This window comes from Erinaceus europaeus, chromosome 12, assembly GCF_950295315.1.
Source record: "Erinaceus europaeus chromosome 12, mEriEur2.1, whole genome shotgun sequence".
Taxonomy (NCBI): Eukaryota; Metazoa; Chordata; class Mammalia; order Eulipotyphla; family Erinaceidae; genus Erinaceus; species Erinaceus europaeus.
Window position 1 is genome coordinate 94093023 of NC_080173.1, and position 22818 is coordinate 94115840.

Here is a 22818-nt window from a genome sequence, read left to right on the forward strand (position 1 = left end):
CCATTTTCCCCATTTTATTGTCCTTCTTGTTACCCTTGTTGTTGTCATTAGTATTATTGTTGTCACTGTTATTGTTGTTGTTGAATAGGACAGAGAGAAATGGAGAGAGGAGGGGAAAACAGAGAGGGAGAGAAAGACAGACACCTGCAAACCTGCTTCACCGCCTGTGAAGCGACCCCCCCCCCCCCGCAGTTGGGGAACCCGGGCCTCGAACCGGGATCCTTAAGCCAGTCCTTGTGCTTCGTGCCATGTGCGTTTATCCCACTGTACTACCACATGCCCCCCTTTTATTTATATTATTCTTTTTAAAATTTTTTTATTTATTATGTAATTTCCCCCTTTTGCCCTTGTTTATTGTCGTCATTGTTGTTGTTATTGTTGTTAGTGCTGTCGTTGTTGTTGGGTAGGACAGAGAGAAATGGAGAGAGGAGGGGAAGACAGAGAGGGGGAGAGAAAGACAGACACCTGCAGACCTGCTTCACCGCCTGTGAAGTGACTCCCCTGCAGATGGGGAGCCGGGGGCTCGAACAGGGATCCTTATGCCCGTCTTTGTGCTTTGCACCACCTGCGCTTAACCCGCTGCACTATTTCCCAGCTCCCTGTTAATCTTTTTTAACCAGAGCACTGCTCAGCTCTGGCTGATGGTGCAGGGGCTTGAGCCTGGGACTTTGGAGCCTCAGGCATGAAAGTCTCTTTACATAACCATTATGCTATCCTGCCCTGCCCTCTCTCACTCTCTTATCAAGAAAATAAATGACCCCCACATGCAGGGGTCCACTTCAGGAGCCGTGAAGCAAGTGTCTATCATTCTCCTCTCTATATATCTCCCCATCCTCTCTCAATTTCTTTCTGTCCTACCTAATAGAAAAAATTATGGGACTCGAGCAGTGGCGCAGCGGGTCAAGCGCAGGTGGCGCAAAGCGCAAGGACCGGCATAAGGATCCCGGTTCCAGCCCCCAGCTCCCCACCTGCAGGGGAGTCGCTTCACAGGCGGTGAAGCAGGTCTGCAGGTGTCTGTCTTTCTCTCCCCCTCTCTGTCTTCCCCTCCTCTCTCCATTTCTCTCTGTCCTATCCAACAACGATAACAAAAGGACAACAAAAGGGAATAAATATTTTTAAAAGATTTTAAAAATTAGAGAAAGAGAGAAAAATAATAAATAAATTAAATTAAATAAACCCTAATAACAAAAATGAAAGTGTGTGGAGGGTTTTCAGGTCTGCCATTGTTAGATCAGGGCACAAGCTTGAGCTTGGTTTTCAGGGGTTGGTACCTTGTTCCAGGGCAGGGCCTCTCTCCCTAGTGCTGGAGAGCAGTGCTCACTGTGGAAGGCAGGGTGGGGGTGGGGGCTGATGCAGAGTTCAAGTGAGGAATGATAAGTAACGACCAGCCCATGCATAAGGATCCAGGTTCAAGCCCCCACTCCCCATCTGCAGAGGGGAAGCTTCACAAGTGGTTAAACAGGGCTGCAGGTGTCTCTCTGTCTCTCTCTCCCTCTCCATCTTGCCTCCCCTCTCAATTTCTCTCTGTCTTATCCAAAAATATAGATAGAAGAGGGGAGGGTCGAGAGGGTGGCACAGTGAATAGAGCATTGGACTCTGAAGCATGAGTTCCCAAGTTCAATCCCCGGCAGCACATGTACCAGAGTGATGTCTGGTTCTCTCTCTCTCTCTCTTTCTCTCTCTCTCTTCCTCCCCCCCTCTCTTTCTCGTTAATAAATAAATAAAATCTTTAAAGAGAGAGAGAAAAGAGAGGAAGGAAAAGAAACAGCACTGGATTCTGCAGGTTCAAGGCCTGGGGAAGAGGAGCCGTTGGCAGGAACCACCCTCACTCGTTCAGGTCATGCCTGGCTTTCCCAGGGAAGCTGGGACGGGGCTGGGGGTGGGGCAGACCTTGCGGGGGCTGAGCCCCTGCTCTGTTAAGAGCAGAGACTGAACTGCCCACAGACGGGCAAGAGGGCTGCCAGGCTACGGGCAATCACGGGAGGTCAGCACAGTCCTTGTCACGCTCGTTTTAGAGTCAAGGAAGACAAAGCCCAGGTATAGAGGAGGGCTGGGAAAGACTGCACCCCAAGGCGAGACCTCCAGGGGTAACTTGGGCCCCTGTGCCTCTCTGGGCGGGACCCAGGCCCTTGCTGTGGGCTGGGGGTGCTCACACAGGGCTGCAGCAGGCTGCCCCCTCCACACAGGAAGGGCCTGGGGTGGTGAGCGGCCCATGCCAAGCGCTGAGAGACAGGGCAGAGGAGGAGGGCTCCAGGGGCCTGTACTTCCCTCCTTTCCTCCTGGGTGGGGACCGGAGGGGCTGAGCCTGGTTGGTCTTAGTCAGCTCAGGCTGCTCTGACAAACCGCCACAACCCTGTGGCTTCTACACCCACAGACCTCGACTGTCCCCACCCAAGGCAGTAAACTAGCAAGCTGGCCCCAGGCTTTTCTTAGGAGCCTCCAGACCCCCCCTAACCTGTTCACCTGCCCAAGACCTTACCTCCAGACACCCTGTCATTGTGACTGGGGCTCAGCGTAGGCCTCCTGGCGGGAGGGCACGTCTCAGGTCACTTAATTAGTCGAAGGTGTTTGTTTACTGTATTCTGTTTAGTCATTCTGTCACCACCAGGGGTTCATCACTCCAAACCAACTTATTTTTTTCTTTAATTTTATTTATTTTATTATTGGATCGAGACAGGGAGAAATTGAGAGGGGAGAGGGAGAGAGAGACACCTGCAGACCTGCTTCACCACTCATGAAGATTCCCCCCTGCAGGTGGGGACTGGGGGCTTGAACCTGGGACCTTGCTCACTGTCATGTGTGCGCTTAACCAGGTGCACCACCACTTGCCCCGGCCCCAGCTTCTTCAAATAGAAGGAGAAAGATGGAAGAGAGAATGAAAAGGAGAAAAGGTGCCAAGGCACCAAAGCCTCCCTCGGTGTGTGTCGGGGAGGGTGTCAGGCTCGGGCCTTGGTCACGTGCACGGCAAAGCAAGAGTGTCAACTTTGCTTTTTACTTCAGCCCTAACAGTACTATGCCATAGAGGCTCTGTTTGTTCTGATTTTCTGGTTTTTGTTTTTTGTTTTTTTTTTTAATATTTATTTATTCCCTTTTGTTGCCCTTGTTTTTTTATTGTTGTAATTATAGTTGTTGTTGTTGATGTCCTCATTGTTGGATGGGACAGAGAGATATGGGGAAGACAGAGAGGGGGAGAGAAAGACAGACACCTGCAGACCTGCTTCACTGCCTGTGAAGCGACTCCCCTGCAGGTGGGGAGCCGGGGGCTCGAACTGGGATCCTTACACTGGTCCTTGCACTTTGCACCACCTGCGCTTAACCCACTGCGCTGCCGCCCAACTCTCTCTGTTTTTGTTTTTTTTTTAATATATATGTATATTTTAAAGTATTTATTTATTCCCTTTTGTTGCCCTTGTTTTATTGTTGTAGTTGTTATTGTTGTTACTGATGTCATCATTGTTGGATAGGACAGAGAGATGGAAAGAGAAGGGGAAGACAGAGAGGGGGAGAAAGACAGACACCTGCAGACCTGCTTCACCGCCTGTGAAGCGACTCCCCTACAGGTGGGGAGCCAGGGCTCGAACCATGATCTTTAAGCTGATCCTTGCACTTTGCGCCACCTGCGCTTAACCCACTGCGCTACTGCCCGACTCCCTGTTTTTTTGGTTTTTTATTTATTTATTTGTTCCCTTTTGTTGCCCTTGTTGTTTTATTGTTATAGTTATTATTGTTGTCATTCGTTGTTGGATAGGACAGAGAGAAATGGAGAGAAGAGGGGAAGACAGAGGGGGAGAGAAAGACAGACACCTGCAGACCTGCTTCACCGCCTGTGAAGTGACTTCCCTACAGGTAGAGAGCCGGGGGCTCGAACCAGGATCCTTACACCAGTCCTTGCGCTTTGCCGACTCCCTGTTTTTTTAGACAGAGAGAGAGAGTGAAAGAGACCACAACACCAAATCTTCCTCCAGTGCTGTGGAGGCTGGGCTCAAGCCTTGAGTCACACACATGGCAAAGCAGTGCGTTATCCAAGTGAGTTTATTTGCCAGCCTCCATAGAGCTGTGTGGAGAGTTGGGTGACACGTGGTTTCTGAGAGGCTCCGGTGTGGGCGTCTCATCCATAGAGACCAGGGTGTAACTGGTCTCAGCAGAGCACTCAGAGCGGCCTAGCAGGTCAACCGTGGAACACAGCCCCTGGGCCCCCGCCCTGCAGGCTCAGATTTCAGCAAATGGCAGGCTGGTGTCCAGTGAAAGCTTCCAAAGGCAGCAAGGGAGTTAGCCCTGCCCTGCCCGGGATATTTGGCAGGAGAGGCTGAGTTAAGGGATTCTCCAGCTGGGGCTGAGGCTGGGCTGGAAGGGGTGCTCCCTGCCCCCTGCAACACAAGCAGCTCCCTGGATTGGCTCAGGGCTGCCCAAGACTTCTTGCTCTGCTCCTTCAACTGAGAGTGTTGGGTTCCTTCAGGCTGTGTGGCTGTGCAGGCTTGTGGGCAGAGGTATCTGACTGTCCGTCCTCGGGGTTCTTCCTCTGCTGTGAGATGAGATGAAGAAAGAGACCTTTAAAAAAAAAATGAAGGGGGTCCGGCGGTAGCGCAGCTGGTTAAGCACACATGGTACCAAGCGCAAGGAAGGATTCTGGTTCGAGCCCTGGCTCCCCACCTGCAGGGGAGTGGTTTCACAGACTGTGAAGCAGGTCTGCAGGTGTCATCTTTCTCTCTCCCTCTGTCTTTCTCTCCCCTCTCCATTTCTTTTTTTTATTATTATTTTCCCTTTTGTTGCGCTTGTTTTTCACTGTTGTAGTTATTATTGTTGTTATTGATGTCGTCGTTGTTGGATAGGACAGAGAGAAATGGAGAGAAGAGGGGAAGACAGAGAGGGAGAGAGAAAGTTAGACACATGCAGACCTGCTTCACCGCTTGTGAAGTGACCTCCCCCCTACAGGTGGGGAGCCGGGGGTTTGAACTGGGCTCCTTACGCTGGTCCTTGCGCTTTATGCCATGTGTGCTTAACCCACTGTGCTACCGCCCGACTCCCTCTCTCCATTTCTCTGTCCTATCCAACAACGATGACATCAACAACAACAACAATAATAATAACTACAATTTTTAAAAAGGGCAACAGAAGGGAATAAATAAATATTTTTAAAAATATATTTAAAACAAAAACAATTTCAATAATTTACTTATTTATTATTGGATAAAGACAGAAATTGAGAGGGGGAGGAGTAGAGAGGGAGAGAGACAGGCACCTGCAGCCCTGCTTTACTCGTGAAGCTCTCCCCCTGCAGGTGGGGACCAGGGGCTTGAACCCGGGTCCTTGTGCGCTGTCACGTGAGCGCTTGACCAGGTGCGCCCCTGCCTGACCCCCACAAAATATTTTTTAATAAAAAAATAGAAGAAGAAGCAGCACTTGACCAGGTGCGCCCCTGCCTGACCCCCACAAAATATTTTTTTTAATAAAAAGAAGAAGCAGCAGCACTGCCAGTGGGCAGTGCTTAGAGGAAACACTGCAGACAGACACACAGACACAATGTGCAGAGCCAGGTGCAGCCCCCAGCACTCGGGGCTGCATCTCCATGTCCAGCGCGGATTCGGGGAGAGCTGGCTGGGCGGGGAGGGGGATTCTGTGGCTGGACCCCGCGAGGTCCCCGGGGTGGTGGGGGGTGCGGGCTGCAGACACTTAGCCGCAAAGCACTGGCACTGCCCCTCCCCCGCCAGTGCTGCTCGTCTAGGCGGGTGCTGCGCTGGAGGGGGGGCTCCGGAAAGTCATGGGGGGACCGCTGGGCCTGCTGGAGGCTTTGCTGGTCGCAAGAAGCACCTTGGAGCAAGCAGCCTAAGGGAAAGATGGGATCTGCCGCCGGGAGGCACAAAAGCGGGAACCCGCGCCCGGCCCTGCGCACGGCTGCCCCCCGGTGGCCGGCATGGCGCATTGCAGCGGCGCCTTTGTCGCCTCTTTGTTTCTTTAATGAAGAAGGGGAATGCCTGGGGGGGGCCGGGTTTGGGGAACTTGAGAAGCCGCTTAAGGAGGAACCAAAAAAGCTGAGGTATTGTGCGACTTTCTGCATAGACCACTAGATCTTTAAAATACCTCTGCGCTGGTGGCCCAGTGGTAGGACCAGTTTTTTAAAAATATTTATTCCTTTTGTTGCCCTTGTTGCTTTATTGTTGTAGTTGTTGTTGTAGGACCTAATTTTTAATTATTATCCTTTATTAGATTCGATAGGACAAAGAGAAACTGGGGGTGAGGGGGAGAGGGGGGGAAGGAGAGAAAGAAAAAACGCTGCTAGTGAAGCTTCCCCCTGCAGGGGGGGACCCGGGGCTTGAACCTGGGTGCTTGAGTATTGTAATATTGTAACGTGAGTGCTTCACCAGGTCGCACCACCATCCGACCCCAACTTTGATTAGTAGTTTTTAAAAATCTGGCGTGGCGCGGTGCGGTGTGGTTTCCACCAACATTATTGCTGGGGCTGGGTAACTATACAACTCTGCCTTTCCTGGTAGACCTTTTTCTTTTTCTTCTTTTTCTGTTTTTTGGTTGTTTGTTTGTTTGTTTGCTTTGATAGAAGGTGAGAGAAAGGGAAAGACCGTGAGAGACAGAGACACCTGCAGCACTGTTTCACTGTGGGTGCTACAGATAGCGGCAGGCTGGCTGCTTGCACCCCGATTCCCATGCGCGTACCCTATGTGCTCTACGAGCTTCAACATTTCCTGGCCCCTGAGACCTTTAATGATTTTTTTTTTAATGCCAAAGCAACAACCATGCCCAATACCACTGAGTGATCTCCTGGCTCATATATATATATATTTTTTTTTTTTAATTTATTTATTCATGAGAAAGATAGGAGGAGAGAGTGAAAGAACCAGACATCACTCTGGTACATGTACTGCCGAGGATTGAACTCGGGACCTCATACTTGAGAGTCCAATACCTTATCTACTGTGCTATCTCCTGGACCACTCCTGGTTCGCTTTTTTAAAGTCCTGCTATTTCCTTTTTTATTATTATTTAAATTTTATTTTCCTTTTTGTTGCCCTTGTTGTTTTTATTGTTGTCATCATTGTTAGATAGGATAGAAAGAAAGATAGACACCTACAGACCTGCTTCACCGCCTGTGAAATGACTCCCCTGCAGGTGGGGAGCCGGGGGCTCGAACCGGGATCATTAAGGTAGGTCCTTGCGCTTTGTGCCACGTGCGCTTTACCTGCTGCACTACCGCCGGACTCCCCCTGGTTCACTTTTCATCCTTTGCTTTTTCTCTTCTTTCCTTTTCTTTCTTTTTACTTTTTTTTTTTTGAGACAGGTAAAGGCATCACAAGACACATCCATGGAGTATGCGGGGTCGGTCTTCCTCTCTCTCTCTCTCCACCCCTTCCTCTGTGCCACTCACAGTGTCCCCATGTGGTGCAGAGGCTCGAAACCTGACCTCCACATACAGAAAGGGCTCCCTCTGTACTGACCGAGCCGTCTGCCTGCTCACCTGTTGTTGGGCTGAGCTTCACTGACGGGAGACAGATGACCAGGGACTCATGGCTGAGCTGTGCGCACAACAGTCTTTATTCATGCTGAACGCAGCACAGTCTAAGCCAAGCTAAACTAAACTAAACTCTTCACAAATCCTGTCCTTATATATATACTGGCCAAGTAAGGTAGAAACAGGATGCGACGCAGAGAGGGTGGAGCGAAAAGTGACTGGTGCAAATCAGGGTGTGACAAGGAGAGGGGGCAGAGCAGGCGAGAATGCTACCACTGAACCGCCAATGCCCTGGAGGGAGGGTGGTGCTTAGTTAACAGTGGTTATGTAAATAGAATGCAGTGTTAAGCAGGGGGGATTAAACCAAATGAAACAGAAGGGGTTTTTAGAAGCAGAATTAGAAGCAAACCAACAACCTGTCCCTGGAGGTAACTAAGCAGCTTTGTATTTTCAAGTTCTCTGACTCCAGAGAACTTGGTGGAGAACCTGGAGTGTGATGCTCTCTCACTTCTCTGAAGCCTGCTGTCAGGTTGGTTCTTAAAGCAGCACTGTGACCACTCCTCCTAAAGCCTTTACTAACAAGGCCCCTTTGTTGGAGTCTCAGTGGCCTCCTTGGCGTAGACTCCACTTCATATATATTATGAGAGAAAGATAACAGAGAGGGGGTTGGGCAGTAGCGCAGTGGGTTAAGCGCACATGGTGCAAAGCACAAGGACCGGATCCCCTTCAAGCCCCCGGCTCCCCACCTGCAGGGGAGTCGCTTCACAGGCGGTGAAGCAGGTCTGCAGGTGTCTGTCTTTCTCTCCCTCTCTCTGTCTTCCCCTCCTCTCTCCATTTCTCTCTGTCCTATCCAACAACAATGACATCAACAGCAATGATTATAATAACCACAACAATGGTAAAACAACCAGGGTAACAAAAAGGGAAAGAATGGCCTCCAGGAGCAGTGGATTTGTGGGGCAGGCACCGAGCCCCGGCAGTAACGCTGGAGGCAAAAAAAAAGAAAAGAGAGAAAAACTAGAGCACTGTCTTATGGTGGTGCTGGGGATTGAACTTGGGACCCCAGAGCCTCAGGCACTAACGGCTGTCGTGGAACCATCCTGCTGTCTCCCCAGCCCCTCTCCACGTCCTCCTGCTTCTCTGTCCCTGTCCCTTGGTACCCACCATGGTTGCCCCGTTGATGTCTCAGCTGTGCCCCCAACTTTCTCCTTCCTCCTTGGGATTGAACAGACTGATATTTTCCTTTCTTTCTTTTTTTTTTTTTTTTTTACCAGAGTATTGTTCAGCTTTGGCTTATGGTAGTGCGGGGGGACTGAACCTGGGACTTTGGAGCCTCAGGCATGAGAGTCTGTTTGTATAACCATCATGCTATGTACCCTCTGCCCTTCTTTCTTTTTTTTTTTTTAATATTTATTTATTCCCTTTTCTTGCCCTTGTTGTTTTTATTGTACTTATTATTGTTGTTGTTATTGATGTCGTCGTTGGATAGGACAGAGAGAAATGGAGAGAGGGGGAGAAGACAGAGAGGGGGAGAGAAAGACAGACACCTGCAGACCTGCTTCACCACCTGTGAAGCAACTCCCCTGCAGGTGGGAAGCCGGGGCTCGAACTCGGATCCTTATGCTTTATGTTTTGAGCCACATGGGCTTAACCTGCTGTGCTACCGCCTGAATCCCTTGATATCTTATAAAATGTGGTCAGGGCCCTGCTCTCCCACCCCCAGAGACTCCCCTGTAGCCCTCACAGTGGAGCCCCTACCCACTTCACCAATGACTTCCCACCGTGCTCACCCACCCACGGGATTAGGCTCAGCGAGAAACCACCTAGGAGTCAGCACTGACTGATTACAGGGCTTGCAAATGCAGCTGCCCAGAGTGACAGCAGGACACAGTGAGGTTTGCAGAGAATCTCTTCTCAACCCCATTTCATTGCTCCTCAGGCCTTCCTTAGCCTGCTGGGCTCCTGATCAGCTTTGCCTCTTTGGATGGACACACACACTCAGAACCCCTCTCTAGCTCCCTCTCAGCCTCAGCCTGTGGTCCTCTGGGCCTCAGCTTTTTCTTCTCTGTCAAATGGGGTGGGGATGTTATTCAATCCTTGGTGCAACCCTTCATATCCTGGGGTGACGTCTGTGCAGTGATCTAGGTTGACAGGCCATAGCGACTTGGACCAAAGGAATAGCCATGGACGGAGGTGGTGGTCAGATGCTCCAGAGCAAAGCCTGCGTCCACACCTGGAACGCTCCCTGCCCCACATGCCCAGCCCTCCCACAGCTCAGTTCTTCTCACTCAAGCATCCAAGAATCCCTAACCCCTCTCTCGTTCTGTTTTGAGATGTGTTCGTTTACGTGATGACTCAGAGCCGAGTGTTGCTCAGCTCCAGTAAATGTGGTACCTCAGACTGAACCCAGGGCCTCGCACCTACAAGCCCTGTGCCCTGTCCGCTGAGAAACCTTCCCCAGCCACATACCTCGTCCACTTCTTCCCCCACCAGCTCAGCTCTAGCTTACAGTGGTGTGAGAGATTGAACGTGTGACCTCAGTAACTCATTCAGTCTCTGTCTGTCTGTCTGTCTTTTATCTCCCACCTGCCTACAGAGTTTCACTGAGGCTCATCTCATGCCTGTGCGATATACTACCAGTCACTATGGATGTGTTTGTTTCTTCCCCCAGTTAGAGGGTGAGAGACAGAGAGCAAAAGGAAACTGAGAGACAGCCTTCCCCAGCAGCGCTGGGAGGGCTGAGTGGTGCTCTGGTAAAAATAAAAAACAGTAATAAATGAATAAAACAAGGTCAGCTCAGATCTAATCCTGGGTGTGAGTAATCTTGTTTTTTTTGTTTGTTCATTTTTTCCCCTATGAGTTCTGCATGTCTATGCTGCTCTTACAACAGTTTTTAAATGTATGTATTTATTTATTTTCCTTTTTGTTGCCCTTGTTATTACTGTTTGTTATCTAATGTCGCTGTTGTTGGATAGGACAGAGAGAAATGGAGAGAGGAGGGGAAGACGGAGAGGGGGAGAGAAAGACAGACACCTGCAGACCTGCTTCACCACCTGTGAAGCAACTCCCCTGCAGGTGGGGAGCCGGGGGCTTGTGTTTTGCGCCACATGCGCTTAACCCGCTGCGCTACTGCCCGACTCCCTTACAGCATTTTTTTAAACATGTATTTATTTATTTATGTATTTGACACAGAGAGAACCAGAGTATCACCCTGACACATGACATCCTGTGACTCAAACATAGGACCTCATGCTCATAAGTCCAACACTTTACCCACTGTGCTGCCTATTGGACTGTATCTTCAAACATTTTCTACAATTCTTAAAGATTTCTTTATTTTGTTATTATTGTTTTTTACCAGAGCACTGCTCATCACATCCATCTTGCTGTCTGAAGAGACTGTGCCTCTGAGCCTCACACTTCCTGAACATCTTAGCCACTAACTCTGATAATCAAACGCTCATTACTCATTCAACAACAGAAATTTTCTTCCGGGGCTGGGGAGACTGCATAATGGTTCTGCAAAAAGACTTTCATGCCTGAGACTCCTATGGTCCCAGGTCCAGTTCCCAGCACCACCATAAGCCATAGCTGAGTAGTGCTCTGGTATTTCTGTGTTCCTCTGTATCTTTCTCTCATTAAAAGTAAAATAAATTTTAAAAAAGAAAAAGAAAGAAATGTGCTTCCTCCCAATACTGGGGACTGGTAGTTGAAGACGTAGGGTTCCCCAGGAGTGTTTCTTCTGAAACCTCATGGTGTGTCTTCCGTCCATATCTGAGTCGTAATGCTGGACTAGGTCCCTTCAGCGGTTTCATCTCATCTTGGCTTCTCCTTGACAGGCCTAACCTCTAAACACGGTCACATTGGGAGATCCTGGGGAACTGGAACTTCAACTTAAGAATATGGGGCACAGGGCGGGTGGTAGATGGCATAATGGTTATGCAAAGAGATTCTTATGCCTGAGGACCATAAGCCAGAGCTGATCCGCGTTCTGGTAAAGAAAGAAGGAAGGGAGGAAGGGAGAGAGGGAGGGAGGGAGGGAGGGAAGGGAAGGGAAGGGAAGGGAAAAGGGAAGGGGAGGGGAGGGGAGGGGAGGGGAGGGGAGGGGAGGGAAGGGAAGGGAAGGGAAGGGAGGAAATGTGTTAAGTGAATGAATAAGCAGAATGGCCCTAGATGATGGGTTGGTTATGACAGGGACCATGGTGAATTCTAGTTAAGGGGTCAGCTGGCACTTAGTCCAGTCAACTGTCAGAGTGCCTGATATCTGGACTGTATATAAATCTTTTTTGGGAGTCCAGCAGTAGTGCAAAGGTACAAAGTACAAAGCGCAAGGACAGGCGTGAGGATCCCAGTTCGAGCCCCCGGCTCCCCACCTGCAGGGGAGTTGCTTCACAGGTGGTGAAGCAGTCTATAGGTGTCTTTCTTTCTCTCCCCGTCTCTGTCTTCCCCTCCTCTCTCCATTTCTCTCTGTCCTGTCTAACAATGATGACATCAACAACACCAACATTAACTACAACAACAATAAAAAAAAAAAGGGCAACAAAAGGAAAAATAAATAAATAAATCTGTTTTTTTCTTTTTTTTGTCCAAATGAGAGCAGTTAATTCACAGAAGTCAAAACCAGTGTTGAGGTTAAGATAAAGCTCATGCCCTCTCTGAAGTGTTCCCACCTTGGGCCACAGAAAAGGCCTCCCCCTGCTTAGGCTGGGGCCATCAGATTCTTCCAGCAGAAATAAAAGCCGGGGGAGTCAGGCGGTAGCGCAACGGGTTAAGCGCAGGTGGTGCAAAGCAAGAACCAGTGTTAGGTATACTGGTTCGAGCCTGAGCCCGTGGCTCCCCACCTGCAAGGGAGTCGCTTCACAGGCAGTGAAGCAGGTCTGCAGGTGTCTTTCTCTCTGTCTTCCCCTCCTCTCTCCATTTCTCTCTGTCCTATCCAACAACGACGACATTAATAACAACAACAACAATAACTACAACAACAATAAAACAAGGACAACACAAGGGAAAATAAGTAAATAAATAATAGAAATAAAGGCTGGCCTGAGAGCCTCCTTCCTTCCTCCACACACTCAGGGACCTCTCCCCTGTGGTTGCTTCCGCAGGAGGGGGACTCACTGGGCGCCATGGAGAAGCTGTGCCGGCAGCTGACATACCACCTCAGCCCCCACTCCCAGTGGAGGCGGCACCGTGGACTGGTGAAGAGGAAGCCGCAGGCCTGGTGAGTTGTGGTCACCTGAGGTGGTCTGCCATGGTCCCCACCCACCCCTGTCAGCCTGCTTTCACAAGGGCGGCCCCAAGTGAGTCCCTGCCACAGCGGACACAGGGCATAAACCATCCCCTCCCAGGTCAGTGAGGTGATAGGAAGAGCTGGAACCAGATGGAGGTATCTTAGAAGGCTGCCTGAAGGAAGTGAGCTTGGGGAATAATTCAGGGGTAGGGAAAGCAGTCAGGATGGCTTTCCAGGGGGTCGGGCGGTAGCGCAGTGGGTTAAGCGCACATGGCGCAAAGCGCAAGGGCCGGTGTAAGGATCCCGGTTCGAGCCCCCGGCTCCCCACCTGCAGGGGAGTCACTTCACAGGCAGTGAAGCAGGTCTGCAGGTGTCTGTCTTTCTCTCCCCATCTCTGTCTTCCCCTCCTCTCTCCATTTCTCTCTGTTCTATCCAACAACGACGACAGCAATAGCAACAATAATAACTATAACAGTAAAACAACAAGGGGAACAAAAGGGAAAATAAATAAATAAATAAATATTTAAAAAAAAAAGATGGCATTCCAGATGGGCATGAGCCCAGGAGAGGTGCTGTCAGCAGGGCCCTGGGCTGAGAGCTGGAGCCATTCAGGTGAGTGGGTGGGGAAGGAAGGGGGTGTGAGTTTTGAATGAATACACTCTCCCGGTCTCCCGAGTGTCCCTTAGTCTCCAGCTGTGTCCCTGGCCCATGCAGCAGTGAGCACCCTCATGGGGCTATGACACCCCCCCCCCAGAGATGGGGCGAGAATCTGTGGGGAACAACAGGTAGCACCACGGAAAGTAAGTGGAGGGAGATATGAAAGAAACCTTCTGGGGGTCAGGAGATAACGCAGCAGGTTAAGGGCACATGGCACAAAGCACAAGGACCCGCAGCGCAAGGATCCCGGTTCGAGCCCCCGGCTCTCCACCTACAGGGGGGGGGGGGGATCACTTCACAAGCGGTGAAGCAGGTCTACAGGTGTCTTACCTTCCTCTCCCCCTCTCTGTCTTCCCCTCCTCTCTTCATTTCTCTCTGTCCTATCCAACAACGACAACATCAACAACAATAATAATAATCACAACAATGATAAAACAAGGACAACAAAAGGGGAAAAAATGGTCTCCAGGAGCAGTGGATTCATGGTGCAGGTAACTGAGCCCCAGCAATAATCCTGGAGGCAAAAAAAAAAAGAGAAGAAAGGAAAACATGTTCATATTTGGGGACTGAACAGGACAGGAAGAACCACAGAGCCTGGAGCCACAAGGAGAGCTTGAGCTCATTCAACAAAAATGAAACGCTAGAAACGGGCCAGGAGACGGCTCCTCCCACAACACTTTGCCGTGTCAGGACCGCAGTTTGAGCCCCTGGCCGCATGAGAGCCATGGAGCGGTGCTATAGTGTCTCCCTCTCCCTCTCTTTATTTTACCTTCTATCTGGGGGTCAAAAAATAGCAAAATCTGCCAGGAGTGGGAATCACACATATACAAGGCCGCAGTGAAGCCTTGCCTAGAAGCAGAAATGGAAGGTAGGTAGAAAGGGACTGGTAGTTTGCGCTGTGCTGGAAACTGGGGGTTCTCCTCCCTACACAGTCACACACTTTTTTTTTTTTAAAGCAGAGCACTGCTCAGCTCTGGCTTAAGGTAATAACAGAGGGCTGAACCTGGGACCTCAGAGCCTCGGGCATCAAGTCTTTGCATAACCACTGTGCCACGTGTCCTTGGCCCCACATCATTCAGAAACCCCATTCCCACGGGGGACTCTGACTTTGCATCACGTTTGAAAGGAATTCAAGCAGGGCCGGGTGTGATGGGCCCTGTGTCCTCCCTGGCCTCTCCTACCTGCTCTTCGTCTCCGCGACCACGACCATATTGGCCTTCCTGCCATGAGTCCTTTGCGTGCGTATGTATTCTGCCGCGGCTCATCCCAGACTTTCCTGACAGTTTTTCTTCATGTGTCAGCTCAAACATCACCTTCTTAGACAAGCATCCAGAGTAGCCTGCTGCTCTGACATCACTATCCTGTTTGTCCTTTTCCCCTCTCAGAGGAAAACAGGGGCCTTGTCTGTCAGTTCTACTTGGTAGGAGCTTAACACCTGCTGGACTAAGGTAGGACTGTAGCCATTGGCCACAGTCCCTCAGCTGGTAGATAGCAGAGCTGAATTCAACCCTAGGCTGTTAACTACACTACCTATTTCCCTGGTGAAATGGATCTACTTAATTAATGATGTTGATAAGGGAACAGCCAAAACTTAAATCACACTAAGGCGGCTGCCTGAGTGTTCTAGATGTGACTTGAGAGCTTTGCCTTCAAACTTGTGGGATTGCCCAGTTAAGAGGCTTGGTGTGGGGAGTCGGGCAGTAGCGCAGCAGGTTAAGCGCAGGTGGCGCAAAGTGCAAGGACTGGCGTAAGGATCCCGGCTCCCCACTGCAGGGGAGTCGCTTCACAGGCGGTGAAGCAGGTCTGCAGGTGTCTATCTTTCTCTCCCCCCTCTGTCTTCCCTTCCTCTCTCCATTTCTCTCTGTACGATCCAACAACGAAGACATTAATAACAACAATAATAACTTCAACAATAAAACAAGGGCATCAAAAAGGGAAAGTGATTATTAAAAAAAAATTTTAAAAAAAAGGCTTGGTGTGCAGGCTGGGGATGATGGATGGCCTTTCAGCTTCAGGGCCCCAAGAATTGGGACCTGCACTTCATTTTGTCAAAAGAAATTTCAAGCTATGGTCCTTAACTGCTGGCATTGGCTTTATTTTATTTTTACCCAGAGTGCTTCTAAGCTCTGGTAAAAATAGTGCAGGGGATCGAACCTGGGACACTGGAGCCTCAGCCATGAGTCTCTTTGCATAACCATTGTGCTATGTCCCCCTGCCCTGTGTGTGTGTGTATGTGTGTATAGATAGGTAGGTAGATGGGACAGAGAAATTGAGTGGGGAAGGGGAGATAACGGAGGGAGGGAGAGAACTGCTTCCCTGATGGTCAAGTTCCTCCCACCCCCCTTCATCTGGGGACCAGGGGCTTGAACCCGGATCCTTGTGCTTGGTAATGTTCTTAACTGCCTCACCACCACCCAGCCCCTGGCCTGTGCTTTTGGAGCAGATCGGGTAAGACTTCTCCATTTGCCTCACCTTCCCAGGGTTGCAGTGTCAGTGTTTTTGCCTCTGATACGTGGAAATGGAGCATTCTGGCCCCAGAGCAAGGAACAGGTGAAGGTAGAACAGGCGCGATAGATGACAGGAGTTGAGTGGGGACGGGGCAAGGCTTAGAGCCACTGCCTGCTGTCCAACAGAGCTCTCCTGAGGATCACCGACTGTAAGGGAAGACAGTTACCAAAAAGGGGCCTCAGGAAATTTGGTGTCACTCTTGGGGAAGCAGCAAACTCAGCCCAAGCCCAATAACAGCAGCAAATACTAATTCACAACTCAATTGCCACCAAGCGCTGGTCTATAGTATTTCACCTAGCAACCATGCAGTTCTTGGCTCTACTTTTCAAATAAATTCCTGAGCTGGAGAAAGGCTTGGTAACTAAAGGTCACACAAGTAGAAATTCAGAATGCCAGCAAACCCAGGCATTCTGGCTCCAGACTCCTCTTGTCAATCACTACTGAAATACTTGGGTCTCCTTTTTGTGCTTCGATTGGCCAGTTGAGCCTGGCGGGGCTACAGTATGGGTGGTTTGAGGGAACTGAAGGGCCCAGGCTTATGCCATGCCCACAGTCACAGGGCTGAGCAGATACTTGACTCCCAGGACAGCCTTGAGGCTGAAGGGGACAAGGGACAAGCAGGGGAGCTGGCCATGTGGAGAACTCCCTCACCTCACTTGCTTGCCCCGTGTCCCCTTCAGCCTCAAGGCTGTCCTGGCTGGGAGCCCACAGGACAACACGGTGGACCTCTCCGGTATCCCGCTGACCTGCCGTGACCTGGAGCGTGTGACCAGCTACCTGCAGCGCTGCGGGGAGCAGGTGGACAGCGTGGAGTTGGGCTTCACCGGCCTCACAGACGACATGGTCCTGCAGCTGCTGCCTGCACTCAGCACGCTGCCGCGCCTCACCACACTGGCACTCAACGGCAACAGGCTGACCCGGGCCGTGCTGCGTGACCTCACCGACACCCTTAAGGACCCCAGCAAGTTCCCCAACGTCACCTGGATCGACCTGGGCAACAACGTGGACATCTTCTCACTGCCCCAGCCCTTCTTGCTCAGCCTGCGCAAGCGGTCCCCCAAGCAAGGCCATCTCCCCACCATCCTGGAGCTGGGCGAGGGTCTGGCTGCGGGGGAGGAGACACGGGATGGCACAGCGAGCCAGGAAGACCCTGAAGGGAGCTCCCTGTCCCCCGTCAGCCACAGCGGGGAGACTGTAGCTGCTGCTCACACGTGACACAAAGTGGGGGTTTACCTGGGGAATCCTTGCAGAGCAAGAGGCTAAGGCAGGCTAGGACATGCAAGCTGTGTGTCAAACCGGACCAGGGCAGGGCAACCATGGGGAGCCAGATTGTAGCTGGAAGGTGTAAAACTGCTTCTCATTTTATCTCATTTTTCTCTCTTCTGGCCCCCTGGCCTGAGACATCAGGCCTCAAGCCTTTTCTGAGCATGTGGGTAGTGAAATCTTGGAAGCCTGAGGTAGGGCTGGTCACCTACTCCACAACTTCTGTGCTGATGGTGTAGTTCAGCCTAGTAGGCTCCTGCCAGATGCCTGTGGCTCAAGCAGATTGGAAGCCAGTTCCCATCTGGACTACACTGTCTACCTCTTCCCTGTGAGCTCCCAGTTTTCGATCTGGGGCAACATTCCTACCCATACCTGTGGTCCCAACCACCACCCCACCCCACACACACACAAATATAGACCCTGTTCCCAGCAATCTTTCAGAGTCCTTCAAAATTCATTCCTTACTTTCTATCCTCTAGACACTCAAGATTGGTGAGAAGCATCAAACTCTTGGCAGACCTATTCTGCAGAAGGGTGGATGTCGTCAGGTAAACTTCCACTTCCCACACCCACTTTCCCCCCAAACACAAGACCCTCTGGGAATAAGTAGTGAGGTTTTAAAGGTCAGTGTAGCTAGCAGGTTCAGAGACTAGAAGCCAATCGGACCTGAGCCAGAAGTGGTGGTACCAGACCCAAGGAGGAGCCAGGCCCTCTGGCAGAGCAAAGCTCTTGCCTGCTTCTAGGAGGAACCAATGACTGGGTGCCTTAAAAAGTTCTGGAACCTGTTCTCTGAAGTTGTTCAAAGTACAGAAAGGTGGTACTAATCAGAGTACCAAGAAGCAGTATCTTCAAATACATTTCTTAAAAAGTCAATATCAAAGGTAATTTTTATTAGCAAGTTTATGGTAATTGCATGGGGACATATTCCAGGGAGAAAACCCAACAGCCAACTTCTAACTGAATAAATAGTGCTCCTAGGATGCAGATTCACAGGTCGTAGGGCACTGATACAAGAGGCACATTTCTACAACTGTTACTGATTTTTCTGTCCAAACTAGTGGACAGCCCACAGGTCTGCACCTTCAGATTCGCTCCAGCTGTATCCTCTGGTGAAGAGACCTGCAAAGAAACTAAGCATCAGTCTCATCTACTCCTGTCCACCCTCATGCACAGCACTACAGGATATCTTCAGAAAACCTTAGGCTCACCACTGCACACTCTGCCGGTAATTCCAGCTATTTTGGGTGATCTCATCATTTGATATCCTTTCCGTAGTCTATGCCCATGCCACCCCGAACATGCCCACTCTGGTCTGAGGAGGGATCACTGGCGGGTCAGAGCTTACCCTTACCTCGAGTTGTGACCTCACTGCTCATTCTCCAGCAGTTCTCATCTCTTAAGGCATCAGCCTACACCAAGCAGATGCTGAGAACAGAAAAGAAATTCACTTATGTGATGGTTTCAATGAGAGAACCTGTCTTATCTTGACGCTGCCCAAACCTTGCTGGGTAGGGCAACAGCTCTACTCCTCTTTCAGGGCACTACATGGGAGCACCCACTGTGACCTCTTGACCAAAAAAAGAGAACAGCCAGGGCTGCCAAAGAAAATCCAGGGCCGGAGAGAGCATAAAGGTCATGGAAAAACCACCCTGAGGCCCCAGGTTCAATCCCCAGCACCACCAGAGCTGAACAGTGTTTTCATTAAAAACACAGTGGGGAGGAGGGTAGACAGCATAATGGTTCTGCAAACAGACTCATGCCTGAGGCTCCAAAGTCCCAGGTTCAGTCCCCCGCACCACCATAAGCCAGAACTGAACAGTGCTCTGCTTAAAAAAAAAAAAAACCCACAAAAGTGGCACACATTATTGTAAACTCATCCCAAGTGCCTTTGATCACTGACACATGTGGTAAACCGGCAGTCCCTGAAGTCCAGGACACCGCAGCCTGGCAAGTGGCGCAACGAATAAAGGCCGGAGTCCCATCCGGGTACCACACCTGCCAGAACTCTCCAGGTCGGGCCGGTCCAGTCACTTCTCCCCACAGACCGCAGCTGAACTCTCGGCGGGCGAAGGCTGCCATCCTGAGGGACAGGGCTCCCGCATCTCATACCCGGCCACTCTCTCACGGCGACCTGGCTGAGTGCAGTGTCAGCGGCAGTTTGCCACCGCCTAATCCTCACAGCACAGCGTGCGGGGGCTTGTGGACTGCCATCAGCCAGGAATTCTCGTCAGCTGTCGCATCTGACGGCACTTCCTATGAGTGATTTCATCAGAGCAGTCTCGCCTCAAGCCCCCTGCACCTAGAAACTGAGCTAGAAACCGCTCTGGGGACCAGAGACACTTCAGCGTCATTATTTTTTTAAAGCATTTATGGGGGGCCAGGTAGCAGCGCAGCAGGTCAAGGGCAGGCGGAACAGAGCGCAAGGACCGGCCTAAGGACCCCAGTTCGAGGCCCCACATCCCCAGGGCTGCAGGGCGAGAGCTTTGCAGTGGTGAAGCAGGGCTACAGGGGTCTCTTCCCCTCTGTCGTCACCCACTTCCCTCCCTCCTCTCGACTTCTGGCGGTCTCTACCCGATAGACGAAGCAACAGAAGTTATTCATGAGCAAGGAGATCAAGAACCAGACATCACTCTGGCACATGTGCTGCCAGGGATTTAACTCGGGACGTCATGCTTGAAAAGCCCAGTGCTTTACCCACTGCGCCACCTCTCGGGCCACCTAAGTGTCACTTCTGGAACCATTTTTTTTCATTTAAAAAAAGGATCCCATTATCTCTATACCCCGCTCCAGCGCTACTGCAGGTGGGGCACGACGGGGGAGGGGGGGTTTGAACCCGGGTCCTTGCGCTTTGTGCAACACGTGCGCCCACCGCCCGCCCCCTGGACTGGGATTTCTCCATAGGGCTGCGCTGAATGTCACCACTGCGGCCCAGAGCGGAGTAACCAACCCCCGGCTCGCTGCTATTCCTGAGACCCTGACGAAAACCAAGGTCAGTGCGACCCGCGCCAAAGCCCCTTTCCTTCCTCCTTCGGGATCGGTTCTGACCTAGCCACTGCTTACGTCACGCCGAGCTCACTTTTCATTGGCCAGACGAGCTAAGCTCCTCCCCTTACATAGTAGAAAAAAAACTTTTAAGAAAACCTGCCACCAATCAGAAGCCCGCTTTTCCTGGGCAGGTTCACTAGGGCCCGGACCCGAAGGGCTCACCTGGGCCGGTTGGAACTTCTGGTCCCCGCAGCGGCGGCCCCGCCATCTGAAACATGAAGGACACGCGTTACGGGGCGGGTCCTCGCGGTCGGTGTCAGCCGCTGAGGCGGCCGCGGCTGTGGGTCAGCGGGCCTGAAGTCTCGTCACTTGTCGACTCTGACGGCACTTCCTAACATTAGTTCCCGGTGTCATCACGACGAGCCGCCGCGCTCCCCGAGGGGCCCGCGTCAAGCCCACCCACGTGGGGGCCCCCAGCCTCTCACCCGGCTGCGCGGAGTCTGCGCACTGCAGCCTCCAAGGGCTTCTTCCATGATGGCGGCCGCCCTGCAAGACACAAACACACGCACGCGGCTCGTGAGACTCTGCCTGCAGCCCGCGGGCCACACACGCCGGCTCTGTCCTCAAGGTTTCCCGCGCGAACACCCGCCTAGCCTGCCCAACGAGCCCGCGGGACAAAGCAGCAACACCAACCTGCCTAACAGCCGCAATAAGAGACGGTCCACACCGCGTCCTCGCTTCTTAAGCCGTCGGAACGTCCCATTTCTTACGGGAAGGGGGGGGTCCTCGCAAAGGCTCATGGGAACGTCCTGCTTGTTTCCCGAGACAGACGCCGCCACGCCGCCCTGCTCCCCCCCCCGGCCCCGCGATATGGTCTCTCCCACCGGCAGGGGATTCTGGGATACGCAGCGCGCGTGCGCATGCGCGTGCGCGGGTTTCTGGTCTCGCGAGTCGGAAGCGCGTCCGCGAGCCCGGGCGGTGCTGCAGCCCCTCCTGGGTGGTCTCGGGCAGGCGGAGGCGGCGCCTTCCGAGGGTCGCGGGGACATGCGCAACCGTCCAGGCAGAGAGAGCCTGGGCACGCCGCGAGCATTCACAGACAGCTGCTGTCGTTCCAAGAAGGGGCAGCCTCAGGAGTGCAGGCAGCTCGATTATTATTTTTTCTTTTGGTTTGGTTTATTATTATTATTATTTTTATCTGAGCCCTGCTCAGCTCCAACGGATGGGGGTGCAGGGGATTGAACCTGGGACCTCGGAACCTCAGGCATGAGAGTCTCTTTGCATAAGCATTCTGCTCTTTACCCCGCCTGGCATCCATTTATCCCTGGAGAGACGGCAGCAGCACCGATGCTTCCTGCGGTGCGGGGGCGCGGTGCTCGAACCTGGGTCCCACACGTGGCAGAGCAGCGCGTGACTCCCCTCTGCTGCCCCTTCCAGCCCTCCTGCCCCTAATTCTCCTTCCTGGGCAACTACCCCCCCCCCCAAGCTTTCCTTTCAGTGTAGGTGCATGGTCAAGCCTTTCCCGCTTTTTTAAAAAAAATTTTATTTATTGGAGAATTAATGTTTTACATTCGACAGTAAATACAATAGTTTGTACATGCATAGCATTTCCCAGTTTTCCGTATAACAATATAACCCCCACTAGCCTTTCCCACTTAAGGGTTTCATTTTATCAGTGACTTCATTGTAATTTATAAAACTACAAGGTAACAGGTATAATTCCACACCGTTCCCACCACCAGAGTTCTGAATCTCCATCCCCTCTATTGGAAGCTACAACAGTTCTCCCAAGGTTGCAGATATGGGTTAACTTTTTTTTAAAAATCTTTATTTGTGGTCCGGGAGGTGGCGCAGTGGATAAAGCACTGGACTCTCAAGCATGAGGTCCTGAGTTCAATCCCCGGCAGCACATGTACCAGAGTGATGTCTGGTTCTTTCTCTCCCTATTCCTATCTTTCTCATTAATAAATAAATAAAATCTTTTTAAAAAAATCTTTATTTATTGAAGAGGAAAGAGGACTGTAGGTGGGGACTGGGGGCTCGAACCTGGGTCCTTGCACATTGTAATATGGGTTAACTATTATTTTTACAACTGTCTTGTTTGTATGTAGTCGTCCATTTCTCATGGTGCCATCTTCTCTTTTTTACAAGTCACACTTACACGTAATCAACATTTAATACACTTAAAAAAAGACACTTAATTCCAAGTGTCCTCCTCCCTACAGGTTCCGACGCAGTTGGAGTTCATAGCCCCCTGGTCGTCTTCCCCTATCATTTCTCCCCCACTCAAAGTATGGACCAAAATTCTTATTGGTGGGAGTTCTGGCTTCTGTAATTGCTGGACATGGGCGTTGGCAGGTCGATCCATGCCCCCAGCCTGTTTCTGTCTTTCCCTAGAGGGGCAGGGGTCTGGGGAGGTGGGGCCCCGGGGCTCCAGGACACATTGGTCTGTCCAGGGAATGATGGTGCTGGGGACTGAGCCTCGGTGCTTCAGTCTTGAGAGTCTGTTTGCATAACCATTATGCTATCTCCCCCACCATACCCACTTAAAAAAAAAAAAGGATTTTATTTGTTAATGAGAAAGATAGAGAAAGAACCAGACATCACTTGTGTACATGTGCTGCTGGGGATTAAAAACATGGGGCCTCCTGCTTGAGAGTCCAGTGCTTTCTGCACTGCGCCATCTCCTGGACCACCCCACTTTTTCTTTTTTTAACAT

General features: G+C 51.3%; 1 protein-coding gene, 1 long non-coding RNA gene and 3 other non-coding genes across 5 annotated transcripts in view; 1 reads left to right on the forward strand and 4 right to left on the reverse strand.

Moving 5' to 3' along the window:
* The window catches only part of LRRC75A (leucine rich repeat containing 75A), a 58637-nt gene extending 41429 nt beyond the window's left edge, over positions 1-17208 (forward strand). The window contains exons 3-4 of the mRNA XM_007519206.2: positions 12565-12680; positions 16535-17208. Of these exons, the coding sequence (XP_007519268.2) occupies positions 12565-12680; positions 16535-17069 (651 nt within the window). The 3' untranslated portion in view covers positions 17070-17208. The remainder of the gene's footprint in view (positions 1-12564; positions 12681-16534) is intronic.
* Positions 17209-17988: 780 nt separating this feature from the next.
* On the reverse strand, positions 17989-20664 carry LOC132542078 (uncharacterized). Its single transcript, XR_009553221.1, has 5 exons — positions 20588-20664; positions 20325-20370; positions 19018-19370; positions 18469-18542; positions 17989-18236 (listed from the first exon to the last, which is right to left on the reverse strand). It is a non-coding gene; the product is annotated as an uncharacterized LOC132542078 (long non-coding RNA).
* LOC132542343 (small nucleolar RNA SNORD65) lies at positions 18304-18376 on the reverse strand. The gene has a single exon (XR_009553425.1). It is a non-coding gene; the product is annotated as a small nucleolar RNA SNORD65 (small nucleolar RNA).
* On the reverse strand, positions 19326-19393 carry LOC132542301 (small nucleolar RNA SNORD49). Its single transcript, XR_009553392.1, has one exon. It is a non-coding gene; the product is annotated as a small nucleolar RNA SNORD49 (small nucleolar RNA).
* Positions 20446-20523, reverse strand: LOC132542303 (small nucleolar RNA SNORD49). Its single transcript, XR_009553393.1, has one exon. It is a non-coding gene; the product is annotated as a small nucleolar RNA SNORD49 (small nucleolar RNA).
* Positions 20665-22818: the final 2154 nt, after the last annotated feature.